Here is a 15,346-nt window from a genome sequence, read left to right as displayed (position 1 = left end):
AAGGGGTGACCTTATAAAGGTTTATAAAATCCCAATGAGGTGCATGGGTAGGGTGAATAGTCAAAGTCTTTTCCCTGAGGTCAGAGAATCCAGAACTAGAGGGCATAGGTTTAGGGTGAAAGGGGAAAAATTTAAAAGGGACCTAAGGGGCAACTTTTCACGCAGAGGGTGTTGCGTATATGGAATGAGCTGCCAGAGGCAGTGGTGAGGCTGATACAACTACAACATTTAAAAGGCATCTGGATAGGTATATGAATAGGAAGGGTTTAGAGGGATTTGGGCTAATGCTGGCAAATGGAAGTAGATTAGGTTAGGATATTCTGTCGACATGGATGGGATGGACCGAAGGGTCTGTTTCTGTGCTGTACATTTCTATGATTCTATGTATTGAGCTAAATTTGCTAATATAAGTAGGAAAGGGATTTGTAAAAGAGGACATAAGGAGCCTACAAAGCCATATAGCTAAGTTAAGTGAATGGTCAGAATTCTGGCAAATGGAGTACAATGTGGAAAAATTTGAAATTGACAATTTTTCCAAAAAGAATAAAAAAGATGCATGTTATCTAAATAGTGGAAATTTGCAGAGAGATCAGAATGTCCTAGTGCATTAATCACAGAAAGTTATTGTGGAGGTACAGCAAGTAATCAGGAAAGCTAACAGAATATTATGTTTTATTGCAAAGGGAAATAAATGCAAGAGAAGGGAGGAGATGTTTCAGTTATACAAGGCATTAGTGAGACTGCATCTGGAGTTCAGTGTACAGAATGGTCCGAGGGAGATTAATCATTGATTTAAATATGACACAAACTGCCTCACAGATAACAGCCAACATTGAACGCTAAGAGACGAGACTAACATCTCAGTGGAAGTGCTGGACAAGGCGTTATCAGCATGCTTGTAGCCCAAAAGGTTTCTTTCATTGGCTAAATGAATGCCACATAAGCTGAACTTCATAACCAAAACAGAAATGTTAGATGAGGGGACAAGAAAGCCTCTTACAGCAAGACTACCAATTTCATAGCTCAGTCCAGTTTGTCAGTCAGAGGGTTGTCAATATGCTAGTAAGAAAAGTTGGAAGAGAGTGTGGTCACTGTCGTTCTATGTCTGCCTTGTACTGGGAAAAAATGTCATTGGCACAAAGTCCGCCAGCCTGTAATGCCAAATGCCACAAGAAAGCTCAGTTCAAGAGGTTTTGAAGATGTGTTATTTGTAGAGGAGGTGGTAGATCCACAAGAATAAAGCCGGTATACAGCTATCATGGCTAAAGGCAGGAAAATAAATTTTAAACTGAACAAAGGTACAAGACTTCTGAGACCACACAGTGGCTGAAGCCTGAATTTCTCCATCCATATTCCATCAACTTCATAGGATATTCTACCAAAGATGTGAGGATAGGTGCATGCTACCTTTCAATTTAATGAGACCAGCAATGCCATTTCTAATCAGCATTGTTCTTTATTTGGGAGAAAAGTTTATGTAACTTTGCATCTGCTTTATTTGCTTCTGACCGAAGAAAATCAATTTGAAGCAATATGCTGTGTATCAGTTTTCATTGAATAGTGGAGGGTAGGAGAAACTCTTGCTCAACGAAGTGATTAACAAATTTATGGCAAAGTTGACTGAAACTCACAAGAGGTCAGCTTCTGAGCCCGTTACACTCAATGGAAGTTGGAGCTTCTTGAGAATGGGAATATAAGAACTTCATAGAAGTTCCACGAATGCTTGGTAATGGCATACAGCCAATTGATGAACATTACACCGACCATTTTAAGCCATGAAGAAGTAAGATGCTTAGAATCTGGTAATATGGAAAAGAAGAATCATATGCTTTCATTCTTGGGAGGTGAGAAAAATTGGAATGGAATAGGAATACTAGTACAGAGAAGATACAAGAGAACAGTTCAAGGCATTTAGTCATTCTTAGACAGAGTGATCATGATTGAAAGAAAGTCTTTTGACTTGGTTGTCTTACAAGTTAATGCTCCAAATCAAGATGACATGGAACCCCAGTTGGAGGGATTTGATGGCGGCATCCTGAAGTGTCATGATTAAGTTAAATGCTCTGATGTAGTAAATGTAATGGGCAACTTAAATGCTAAAGTTGGTGAAGGACCATCAAGGACACATGTTAGATAATATGGTCATGGACCAAGAAATTAAAGAGAAAAATTGCTACAAATTTGACAAGAAAATGATCGGATTGCAGCAAACTTTCCTTAACAATTGAAAAGACTGTGCACTTGATCGAGGCGGTGTGTTTATAAATAAAATAAATTACATGATTGTGAAACAATGTTTTTGAAACAGTATAACGGAAAGCTATATGTAACCTGTTGTGGATATTAATTGAGATCATTGGGTCTTTGCAGCAATGACATTGAAACTGAAAATACCAAGAAAATTGCAGAAAAAATATTTAAGGAAATAGAAGTTCTGAAAGAAGAAACAGAAACATTTTTTTAGCAAATGTTTGAGTCAGAGGACTGCGTTAATTTTAATTAGTGGAGTAAATCAGAAGTTTTCCCAAGTTTCTCTGTGAAAAATACTGTAAGACAAGAAACAGAAATAGAATGCTAGGGTTGAAGGAAGAAATAAGGAATAATGTAGAACTACAAAGTGCTACCACACTGTATGAACTCCAGAAGACTTATCATAATTAGAAATAGATGACAGCAGCAGAAGCTGGGCCTTACTGCAAATACCTTATTGACACAACTGAGTGGCATGCTACCGCTTCATGGCTCAGCAAGTAAAAGCAAAGGCACTCTCTATATGTCTTCAACTAAACTGGATGGATTTTTAGGCAATCACTAGGGAACTCTTTCTGCTCCAAGAAGTTGAAGTGGATGCAAAGCACTTCTGCAGAAAATCACTGATCTGTTTCACAACAAGATTTGTCTGAAACATGTACAAGGGGGATCTAGCTCCACGGAAGATGACAATCACACAGGACTGTCAAGCAACAGAGGAATTCACCCATTAGAAATGGTGCAACAGAAAAAAATGAACATGCTGTAGTACAGCAGGATGTAAATGCTATATTTTATCTAACTGTCTTCAAAATAGTCTTTGTTCTGCTTTTCATTTTTTCGATTCATTACATATGTACTTTGCAAGGGTTTTCACAGAGAAAGAGACATGAAGTCTCCTGAAAGTAATTAAGATCCAAGGTCTGATGGGATTGTGGGACTCAATAAATTGATATTAGTGAAAAAGTAGAATTGGAAAAACTTAATGGGACTGAAATTTCACAAAACCCTAGGACCCAATGATGGTCACCTGAGGGTGTTGAAAGAGATGGTTACAGAGATAATGTATGTAATAGACATCATTTTTCAAAATTTTATTAATGTTGCAAAGATGTCTGCTAATGCAAACGTAACCCTCCTGTTTAAGAAAGGAGGGAGAGAGTCAACATGGAATTGAGGATCTGTGAGCCTTATGTCAGAAGTAAGAATACTGAAATTTATTATAAAGGATATGGTTACTATACAATAAATTTACAAAATAATTGTCTGAAGTAATTTATGAAGGGAAAATCATGTTTGACAACTGTTAAGACTTTTTGGGGGAATGTTACTAGTAGATCATTAAGACGGATATCAGTAGATGTGTTGAATTTGAATTATTATAAGCCTTTTGATAAAATCTGAAGAAAGCAGTTTAGCAAACACAATTAAAGCTCATAATATGGGGGGTGGGGGGGAGGTGCAATATACCAGCATAAGTTGAGCATTCGTTCACAGTCAGAAACTCCACAGTGTAGAATAAATGGATTACTCTCAGGTTGGCAGGCTGTGACCAGTGGGGTAGCACAAGGATCAGTGCTTGGGCCCCAGCTGGTCATGATAAAACAAAGAATAAAGAACAACACAGCACAAGAACAGGCCCTTCGCCCCTCCAAGCCTGCATCACCACATTTTGCCCTTCCATCTAAAACTGCCTTCACTTATAGGATCCGTATCCCTCTATTCCCTTCCTATTCATGTGTTTGTCCAAGTGTTTCTTGAAAGGTGCTATTGTGTCTAATCCCACCATCTCCTCTGGGAACGCGTTCCAGACACTCACCACCCTTTGCGTGAAAATCATGCCGCGCACATCTCTTTTACACTGTTCCCCCCCCCCCCTCCCAACCTTGCACCTTGAATATGTGTCCCCTAGTAATTGACCCACCACTCTGGGAAACAGCCTCATACTTTCTGCTCTATCCATGCCATTCACAATCTTATAAACTTCTATCAGGTCACCCTTCAACTTCCTGCATTCCAGTAAAAACAAACCCAGTCTATCCAACCTTTCCTCATAGCTAAAATCCCCCATATTTGGCAACATCCTGCTAAACCTTTTCTGTACCCTCTCCAAAGCATCCTTCTGGTAGTGTGGTGACCCAGAACTGTATGCAATATTCCAAGTGTGGCCAACTAAAGTTCTATAAAGCTTTTTCACTATCTGCAACTCCAACAATGTTTGTACCATCCACAAACTTACTAATTAGACTGGCCATGTTTTCCTCCAAATTATTTATGTAGACCACAGACAGCAGACGTCCCAGCACTAACCCCTGTAGAAAACCACTATTCACAGACTTCCATTCCGAAAAATATCCTTCCACCGCTACCCTCTGTCTCCTATGACTAAGCCAGTTCTGCATCCATCTTGCCAACTCACCCCTTATACTATGTAATTTCACTTTTGTACCAGTCTGCCATGAGGGACTTTTTTAGAGGCTTTACTGAAGTCCATATAACCATCTAACTGCTTTTCCTTCATCTTTGTCTCCTCCTCAAAAAACTCAATCAAGTTAGTGAGGCATGGCCTCCCCTGCACAAAATAATGCTATCACTAATAAATCCATTCACTTCTAAATGTGTATAGATTGCAACTCTGAGAATCTTTTCCAATAATATCCCTACCAGGAATGTGAGACTCAGAGATCTGTAATTTCCAAGATTATTCCCTCCTACCCTCCTTAAACAATGGGACAACTCTGGCTATCTTCCAGTCCTCTGGGACCTCACCTGTGGCCAAAAAGATGATACAAAGATGTCTGTCAATGCTCCAGTAATTTGTTCTCTTGCCTCCCTCAATATTCTGGGATAGATACCATCAGGACCCAGGGACTTATCTACTTTAATAGCTTTTAAGACAGACAAGACCTCTTTCTTTATAATAGAAACTTGGTTTAGAAACTTGACACTCCCCTGACATCATCCTCACAAATTCCTTTTCTTTGGTAATTACTGACACGAAGTATTTGTTTAGGACCTCAATACCTCTTCTGGTTCCACACAGATTCCGTCCTTTGTCCTTGAGTGGGCCAACCCTTTCCCTGGCTTTCCTCTTGCTTTTATGTATAGTGACAATGCTGTTCCTTTAACAAGGTTATGCTGTCCCTGGCTTTTTTTTTCAGAGAGGTTGTAAAAGCAGCAATTCCAAAAAATCTGGGTTTAACTACGTAAGAATGCTTTCAAGTTTTAAAAAAGACACTTGTCCAAGAAAGGGGAGTGACCAGTTCTCTCAGTTCAGCTTTTCTCTGGTTTGGTTTGGTTTTTAGCAGTCTGGCTGTTCACTGGAAGCAGTCAGTCAGTTTTGAGGCTGCTGGTCCAACAAACAGCTACATGGAAGAAGGTGTTCCATACTGAATCTGTCTGTCATCTCTCTCTCTCTCTCCCTCTCTCTCTCCTGTAAGACCCTGTGTTTGATTTTACCTTTTGTGCCGAGGGCTTTTTATGGGGATTGTTGCAAATCATTGAAACAGCATCATTGAGTTGGGATAATTTGTTGAGTTTTCGGGAAGGTTGTTATTCTATATTCTGTTCTCTTTTGTTTGTGTTTCATTTGGTAATCTTGCAAATAAAATTTTGTTTTGTTCAAAACTGAGTGGTTGAGCCAGCTGCATCCCTCCTGGAATATCCACCTTACACCTGCTTAAAACAGCTAGCAAAGTTAGGGTCCGGGCTACTTGCTCTAGATGTGTAAAATAACATCTCTAAATAGATGGATTTGAAAATATCTTCAGTCCCTAAAAATAAATGAACACCGCCAGAAATTGTGGTGTTGAATAAGGCAGTGAATGTTTGTAAGATGCATCCAATAAATTAGTGCTTTATTAAGCATTAAAGATTGGCTCCAATTCTATTCTTCATCACCTTTTCCAAAAATAACAGGGAGTACTTAAAGTCAGAGTACTTCATCACTTGAATTTGAAATTGTCTCTGTTATTCTTCATTATTTTTGAATTTCACTAGTTTTATAGGTATGAGGTCTAATTTTAACATCCATTCCCCATCCTCCAGTATTTTCCTCATAACTTGGAAAGTTACAAGGGAGTAAATGATAAGAGGGTTTAAAGATGAGAAAAGAGAGAAGGATAACAAGATTGTTAGTTGAGAATAAAGTAGTAAGAAGGAGGAATGTTGGTTACTTCTTGATGAAAGGAGGAAGGGGTCTAAATTCTAGCAAAGGTACATGAGAAACTTTTTGTCAGAGAAGCAAAAAATAGCTTTTAGAGTAAGCAGTATGCGTTTATTTTGCAAGGGTCACTGAATAGTCTTTAAGCAAAACCAAAACAGCAGAATCAGAACCATCAAAAAGTGAATACACTGTTAGCTCAATGTAATTCTCAGCACCATTTAATTGGGATAGATTTCTTATACAAGAGGAAACAAGATGACTTTTCTTTATTTAAGCCTTTTACCAAGATCATTTCACAGTCCTATGCTGTTTGCATTTGATCCTCTTGAAAGCAGGGCCACTGTTGTTTGATTGTTTTTATGCAAACCTTTAAAGTAGATGTTGAAAACAGGTAGGCATCAGGGAAAAGGAGTTCTCACAATGCCCATAAGTTCCTAAGGAGGGACCCAATCTATTCAATTTTCACCTTTTACTCATTCTCTTCTCTATCTCTCCACTAGTTTCAAAACTCGTCCCGTGGAGGGCAAAAGAGCAGAGATAAGGAGATTGTCAATGCCTTTTTAGTTTCAGTCAGTCCCACGTTGTGAATGGTTCCATTCTGGAGTCCATTCCAAACTGAATGTATGCAATTTGGAACACAATGCAGGACAATATAAAGGAGCTTTTATAAGTACTGGAAATGTTTGGATGTCAGGTCTTTAAAATCATATCCCTGTATGAGATTGCATTCATGTGAGATTTGTAAATTGGACATTTATAAATCAGAGATCCTCTGTGTAGTGTTTTCTCCTTTAGGAGTGTACAAAGGCATACATTCATTGTAGTGCCATTAGATTCAGTCAATCCCATTTATCCAGCAAGAACTGCAGTGGACATGAAGAAAGATGCATGACATTGCACAGAATTTGATGCTTTCAATAAATGCACATGTCAGGTTGTGAGTGAAAACAAGCTTCCAGACGAAGGTGTAGGATATAAAAGATTTCTGGATTCTGCAAGGTACCTATGCTATGTTCTTAGAGCTCTTCTAAACATTGATGTAAAGTGATTTTAAACAGTTAATCACAGAATTGTTAGAGCACAGAGGAGGCCTTCAGCCCATTATGCCTGCACAGTTATGTTACCTAAATGACAGCCTCTTGGTTTGTCCCCCTTTTTCTCCATACCATTTCTATCCAAATACCATCCAAAGTCCTCCTGAATGCTTCAATCAAACCTGCCTCCATCATACTTCCATACCCTAACTACACGCTGTGTAAAAGCTTTTCATATATCTCTTTAAAGCAAATTACAATTGCTGAGTACAGTGCATTTTTGGATGTGACTTCTCACTTAAACTTTATCCTGACTGAAATGCTCAGAGGTCTGAAAATATTGGACTCGATATATTAACTCTGGTTCTTTCTCCAAAGATGCTACCAGATCTGCCGGGTTTCTCCATCATTTTCTGTTTTTAGTTCAGATTTCCAGTGCTCTACTTATGCAGAAATGCACAAATGGCAAGGCCCCCCTTCTTTCATGATCATCTCACATGCCTCAAGAAAACATCATTTCTTATGAAATTGCATTAAACAAAACTTCACTGCAAGTCCTAATAAAGTTGACGGTTTGGCACCCATACATCTTTCAATGTTTCAAAAGCCAATTGCCATATCTTTGTATGCCTGGGACCTGAAAACACTGCAACTATATAAGAGCCTATGCAAACTGGAATTTATCCATCCATTTCAGCCCCTGGTAAACTTCCAACTGTAACCAGCATCACGGTTGAGATTGCTTCTAAAATCACTTAACTTAACAGATTTTGAACAATTCCCAAGTGAGCAGAAAACCTGTCTCCCTGCACTTCCACTCAGAATTGCATCAGACTGGGAGGTTGCTAGAACAATTATACCTCAAGGTTCAACAGGAACATCTTTAAAAACTAAATGCTGCTATCTTTCACTGGTGACCTCTGAGGATACTGAAGAATCTGACATCTGCTTGTGGGTCAGTGACTAATTTCATTAAGTGGTATCGTAACAGGCTTTAGGTTCTGCATTTACATGTCCATGTGGCATGGTGCCTGTTTGGGCATTTACTTGGCCACCCATAAATAGGGCCACAAATTTAGCAGGGGCAACATGATCACATTAAAAGTGTCGTCTGGTTGGGTCATTCTGCCAATGAGAAGTTTTTTTCTATTTACTGTGTCTAGACCTCTCAGGATTTAGATTACATTCGTACGCTTTGCTCATACACAGAAAAAAGACACAATTCCTACCAACTAAGGCTGAACCAATTATAGTTACCTTCTACCAGAAATACCAAGTAAATCATCCATCACAGCTTTCTCCTGACCACGTGAATATCACAGATACCAGTCTTCAGCCAACTTGCTTCACTCCGAGTGATGGTAAGAAATGACTGAAGGAACTGTACACTGCAAAGGTAATGCTGTGAAAATGTGAGCTCCAGAGCTTGCTACATTCCTAGCCAAGCTAATCCAGTGCAGCTACAACATGGGTATCCACAAGACAATGTGAACATTTGCCCAGACATGTCCTGCCCACAAAAAACAGGTGAAATTCAGTTTGGTGCAAGAGCAGGTCAAAGGTTGAGAATTCCCAGGTGAGTAAAACACCTCCTGACCACCCAAAACCTGCACAGTCTGCAAGGCACAAGTTTGAGCTGTAATGGAATACGTTCCACTTGCCTGGATAAATGCAGCTACAGAAACACAAACTCGACATCACCTAGGCCAAAACAACATGTCCAATTAGGGCCTCATTCACCCAAGTTAAACATTCATTCCTGTACGACCTATGCTTTGTGGCAGCTGTGTGTACTATGTATGTGTGATGCATTTTAGTGGTAAATCATCAAAGCCACTTTGATGGTGACTTCCCAACTCTTAAACACTACCTTCTAGAAGGGTAAAGGCAGTGGAAATCTGGGAACACAACCACCAGCAACTTTCTTCTATGCCACACTCCTATGACATGGAGCAATATATCCTTCACTGTCATTGAGTCAAGTTCCAGGGACCTCCTTCCGAACAGGATTGTGGATGAACCTGCATCAAATGTATTGAAGTGATTCAAGAAGGTGCCTCATCACCATCTTAAGGCAATAGGGTTGGGTAACAATGGGCTTTGCCAGCAATGTCTACATGTCACGGAAGGATTTTAAGTAAGTATTGATTTGCAACACCAATAATCTGTGCAATTGTTTGTCTCAGCTGCACAGGCTGCATTGGCCGGTGAACACATCTGTAATAATTTGCAACCATATTCAGTGAAAGTATTATCCAGTCTTTCGTGATACATTCCACATTAACAATCTGGTGTGCTTCTTCCTCCCGACTATCGACACATTCTCTCTTTTGATCTTTAATCCCATGCCAGTGTTTAGAATAGAGGAATTTCACTGACATGTCAGTATCCCAGCTCCATCCCATCTCTGGGCCATTTTCCAAAGGCAGGACTGGAACATTATCTGCACGTTGCTGTTATCAATGGATCCATTCAAGGGCCTATCAGGGTCTGTCGATGGAAGCTGACCAAGATTTTCCAGTCAGCACCCATGTCCCCCACAGACACCAGAGGGTAACATTCAAGCTTGGGTTGATTTGCAGCATGCAAAATTCATACTACTCATGCCAAGCCATGACCATCGCCAATTAGCGAAAGTCTAGCCATTTTCCTCTGGTGTGCACCATGATTGTCAACACTGAAACCCTACCAAAATGTTGAGGTCACTATTCAATAGAAATATAACATGCTATACAAATGCTCTGGCCAAACTGCTAGTAAGAGACTGGATTTTCTGTGGTGAGTAACTCATCTGCTGACTCGCTACAGCACATCGGGAATGAGATTGAATATTTGAATAGATGAATATGATTCTAAAACACACAAGAACAAATTGGCAACAAACATCCACCACTTTATAGAAGAATTTCCTCTATCGCTGGTGCACTGTAGCTGCAGCATGTACCATCTTCATGATGCACTGCAGCAACTCACCATTTCTTCCAACAGCAGTTTCAAACCTCTCAAACTCTATCACTGGAGAGCAGGTGCTTTGTAACATCACCACCTGCAAGTTCCTGTAAAAGCCACACTTCAGCCTGACTTGGAAGTACTTCAGTCTCCTGTTGAGCCTGTATTTGGCCACCTGTTATTGTTGTAATTTAGCTTCAGTCTTTTTCTGGCCAGAAAATAACTCAACTGCCCTTCAACTTCCTGAATAGGAGTCATTCCAATCCTGCAACTACACTCCCTGTATACTTGCTGCAATTGTAATACCTCAATCCATGTACTCCAATACTCTACTCCATAACATATGACAGAATTTAATGACCCCACTCACCAGCAAATTTGAAAGGAAAGGTAGATTTAGTCAGGAAGGGGAAAGAAACCCAATGGTATCTCACCTCCACCCAGTTAGATCTGTTGTGGGAATGCACGTGGATGATATGTCTCAGTTTTGAAAACACTTAAAAACCCAGCGTTGACAGCCCTCTTCGGCAAATAATTCCACAATCCACACCCTCTGAAAGAAGTAATTCCTTCTCATCTCTATCTTAAATGAGTGACCCCTTAATCTGAGATTGTACGGTCTGGTCTTGGACTCTCACACTAGGGGAAACAACATTTCAAATTGACTCTGTCAAGTCTCCCAAGTCTACCCTCTCTAAACTAGAGGCAATCAACTGCATGTATCTTTACTTGCACCAAATTCCATTCACATTCCATCTCTGTGTTCACAGACCAACAATGACACCCAGTCAAAGAAAATGCTGGTCCTAAAATTACATATCCATCAGTTAATTACCTTTTATGGCATAGAATTGTGATATTTAGTCAAACCAGTTCATGATCATTTTTCTGCTCCACTCATGTCTCCTGCAACTTTTGATCTAAATCTATCATAAACCACTGCTCCATTTTCCCTCACAGACTTGTCTAGTTTCACTTCATTTATGTTTATTCACTTCAACCAATCAACCACATATTCAACAATAATACAGGTTTACCAATTCATCTCCCTCCTTGAGTTTCTAAATATATTAATTCTGATAAAATAAAGACAGCTTGTCCTTGAAGCTTTTTTTTGTAAAAACTGAAACACATTATCAGAAACACAACGTTCAGTTAAAATTTTGTGAGCAGCCTTTATGAATGTATACAAGACGTTTGCTTTGCCGAATAGTGGGTTGTAAGGCCCTTTTGAAGCTGTCACATTATTGCTTTCAAATTGCTCCATGCCTTACTGCTCCCCATCACTGTAATCTCCAACAGCTCAACAAGTTTCCGAGATCTTTGGCCTCTTGAACTTTCTCAATTTTAAATGTTCCTCTTTCGTGGCCATTCATTAAGCTGCCAATGCACAAAGCTTTAGAATGTAGTCCCCACACCTCTCCACCTTGCTTTGTTTTCTTTTTAGGCATGCCTTAATACCTACTTCTCTGACTGATTAGGTCATAGGTCCCCATATCTCCTGTGTGACTTGTCTGAAATGGGTAGTTCTATTGTGCGATGGTTGCATTCTTGTGCAACCCCACATTATAGAAAAATCACGGATTAGAAACAGCGCTTAATGTGTTGCTGATGGAATCGCTTTACAGCCAACACATGCTTTAAAAGTTTATGCTTTAAAAACACTGACCCCAATTTGTCAATCAAGTTACAGTGAATTTGTGTTAACGCAACTTGCATTACAGCAGAACAACCTGTATTTTATTTCATAATCTCCTGCAAAACATCATTGTCCATATATTTTGTTAGGTGTGTGGTACACTAAGTTATTCTGTCATCTACGGATCAGAATTTTAGAATTGTCTCCTCAAGACTGGAGGTTGGCTAACGTGGTGCCACTGTTTAAGAAAGGTGGTAAGGATAAGTCAGGGAACTATAGACTAGTGAGCCTGACGTCGGTGGTGGGCAAGTTGTTGGAGGGAGTCCTGAGGGACAGGATGTACATGTATTTGGAAAGGCAAGGACTGATTCAGGATAGTCATCAAGGGTTTGTGTGTGGGAAATCATGTCTCACAAATGTGACTGAATTTTTTGAAGAAGTAACAAAGAGAATTGATGAGGGCAGAGCGGTAGATGTGATCTATATGGACTTCAGAAAGGCGTTCGACAAGGTTCCCAATGGGAGGCTGGTTAGCAAGGTTAGATCTCACGGAATACAGGGGAACTTGCCATTTGGATAGGGTTGTTTTTCAGACTGGAGGCCTGTGACCAGTGCAGTGCCACAAGGATCGGTGTTGGGTCCACTACTTTTTATCATATATATAAATGATTTGGATGTGAGCATAAGAGATATAGTTAGTAAGTTTTCAGGTGACATCAAAATTAGAGGTATAGTGGACAGCGAAGAGGGTTACCTCAGATTACAACGGGATCTTGATCACATGGGCCGAGAAGTGAAAGACGGAGTTTAATTTAGATAAATGTGAGGTGCTGCATTTTGGGAAAGCAAATCTTAGCAGGACTTATACACTTAATGGTAAAGTCCTCAGGAGTGTTGCTGAACAAAGAGACCTTGGAGTACACGTTCATAGCTCCTTGAAAGTGGTGTTGCAGGTAGATATGATAGTGAAGAAGGCATTTGGTATGCTTTCCTTTATTAGTCAGAGTATTGAGTACAGGAGTTGGGAGATCATGTTGCAGTCGTACAGGACATTGGTTAGGCCACTGTTGGAATATTGCGTGCAATTCTGGTCTCCGTCCTATTAGAAAGATATTGTGAAGCTTGAAAGGGTTCAGAAAAGATTTACAAGGATGTTGTCAGGGTTGGAGCATTTGAGCTACAGAGAGAGGCTCAGCAGGCTGGGGATGTTTTCCCTGGAGCGTCGGAGGCTGAGGAGTGACCTTATAGAGGTTTATAAAATCATGAGGGGCATGGATAGGATAAATAGGCAAAGTCTTTCCCCTGGGGTGGGGGAGTCCAGAACTAGAGGGCATAGGTTTTGGGTGAGAGAGAAAAGATATAAAAGAGACCTAAAGGGCAACTTTTTCACTCAGACGGTGGTATGTGTATGGAATGAGCTGCCAGAGGAAGTAGTGGAGGTGCTGGCAAGTGGGACTAGATTGGGTTGGGATACCTTGTTGGCATGGTCGGGTTGGACCTAAGGGTCTGTTTCCGTGCTGTACATCTCTATGACTATGACTCTAATAGGTAGTCTTTTGGGATATCTTCATCACTTAACTACAGCAGCTCTCGAAAAGGTGATTTTGAGTTACTTTCAAGTGTAATTAAGTCTAGTTAATAAATGCTGGCTTACATATCACATCAATGAAAAAAACAGTGAAATGAAGAACAACAACCACTTTGCACTTCTAAGTCAACCAAGAATCTCCCAGTAGGGATCAGAAAAAGACCAAGATATAAATGCATTAAGTCTCAATATTATTTGGGAAATCCAGCATCAATTTAAGAAAGTTGGAATCCTTCCTGCTCCTTCCAAAGCCTATTAAGCCTAAATGGAGAACCCCAAAAAAGGGACACCTTACATGTAATACAAATATCTGTTTGCCCCACGCAAACTACCAATCTTCCAAGCTCCAGCATTATAACTTCTGGTGAAATGATCCCCAGGGAGCTGATTACAGTCTTCCAATTACCCCCATCATCTCCATGTCCTCCTCAAAAGTTCTAGCACCAGACATCTCAACAGTCCAGCCCACTGTAACATTTGTGCCCTCTTTCCAAAGTTTTAAACTTTTTCTCATTTTCGCAATGTCCATAAGAGGGTATAATGTTCTGTGTCTTCAGTTTGTAACTTCTGTAATATCAGTCTATGCTGGTAGACTGATCGAATCTACAGTTAGGTCAGCCTTGGTAGCATGAAGTAATTGCTCCTAATTAACGATAAGCTGGGTACTAATGTCTTCTTACCTTCAGTTTAGCAAGAAGGATCTCATGTTCAGTCAATATTTTCCTGGTTTCATCTGCATTGCTGCCAATTTCAAGCAGATTTGGTATTGATTCAACCAACTGAAGCTCAACACATGTCCCTGACTGAAATACAAGAAATGATACGGGTGGTCAGAATTATCACAACATATAACCATTGTAATTTATTGGTATGTTGTACATAGAAGTAACATTTTAAAAAATTAGCACTTCCAAAAGACTTCAAATTTAGAATCTTAAATTCAGAATTTTACACTGGTGTCGAACTGAAGGCTGGGAAGCAAAGCACAGGCCAAATTTATCAAACCTAAAGTTGTGTCATTACAAATTAGCAAAACTATAGCATATTTCATTTCAGAAAAAGCAAACTTGCCTTCAGTACAGCTACAACAATTCTTGAGTCTCCTGTCTGGACAGCTACAGTACTAATTGTTGTTGCTGAAGGTCTACTTCCAGAATCACTTACAATGGACATGTTCTCCTACTTCCTAAATCATACAGCTGTTGGATTAACCCTGCGGACTGAAATTTTAAGTGAATCAAAAGTTAGGCTGTTAAATAACTGATAAAAGAAAAGCAATAAAACTGCAGTGCTCACTACTGAACATGCGTTCAGGAAAAGGACCCAACTGACACTGGCTCAATATTCACAGCAAAGAACAGCTAGTTAAAAATAGATTGAAGCAGCATGTGTTGTATCATTGCTTTAGTAAGCTGACACACCCCTATTTTGACAGCACCAATCTGCCTGTGTTGCTCTGTTATCAGCAGAGAAACTACTGGATTCAGTCCTCACACAAGTTAACATGACCTTGGAAGATCAAATGGAAACAGTCACAATTTGAAGAACATTATTTTGTTCACCCACAAAAGCTGTAAGCAAAAACCTTAATTAAACTGTTTTCAGCTTTATTTTGTAACACATGAATCTTAAGAGAGCTATGGTAAAGTTTGAATATGCTTGTGTTATGATTTAAACTGATTCAATGTTGCAATTTCCATTCTGAGAATTAAAAAGACAGT

At 39.7% G+C, this 15,346-nt stretch overlaps 1 protein-coding gene across 2 annotated transcripts in view; it reads right to left on the bottom strand.

Moving 5' to 3' along the window:
• Positions 1-14,967, bottom strand: part of ccdc141 (coiled-coil domain containing 141) — a 133,243-nt gene extending 118,276 nt beyond the window's left edge. The window contains exons 1-2 of one of the 2 annotated variants that reach the window (XM_087988984.1): positions 14,693-14,967; positions 14,306-14,424 (exon numbers count right to left, since the gene is read on the bottom strand). In XM_087988984.1, coding sequence (XP_087845110.1) covers positions 14,306-14,424; positions 14,693-14,798 — 225 coding nt within the window. In that variant the 5' untranslated portion in view covers positions 14,799-14,967. The remainder of the gene's footprint in view (positions 1-14,305; positions 14,425-14,692) is intronic. The other variant, XM_087988983.1, reaches the window with a different exon arrangement.
• Between the last annotated feature and the right edge of the window lie 379 nt (positions 14,968-15,346).

Source organism: Chiloscyllium plagiosum, unplaced genomic scaffold, assembly GCF_037043375.1.
Source record: "Chiloscyllium plagiosum isolate Xiang-an unplaced genomic scaffold, Cpla_swu_hap1 HiC_scaffold_7, whole genome shotgun sequence".
Classification (NCBI taxonomy): domain Eukaryota; kingdom Metazoa; phylum Chordata; class Chondrichthyes; order Orectolobiformes; family Hemiscylliidae; genus Chiloscyllium; species Chiloscyllium plagiosum.
Note: the sequence above shows the minus strand (reverse complement) of the source record. Positions and strands in the feature narration are given on the sequence as shown.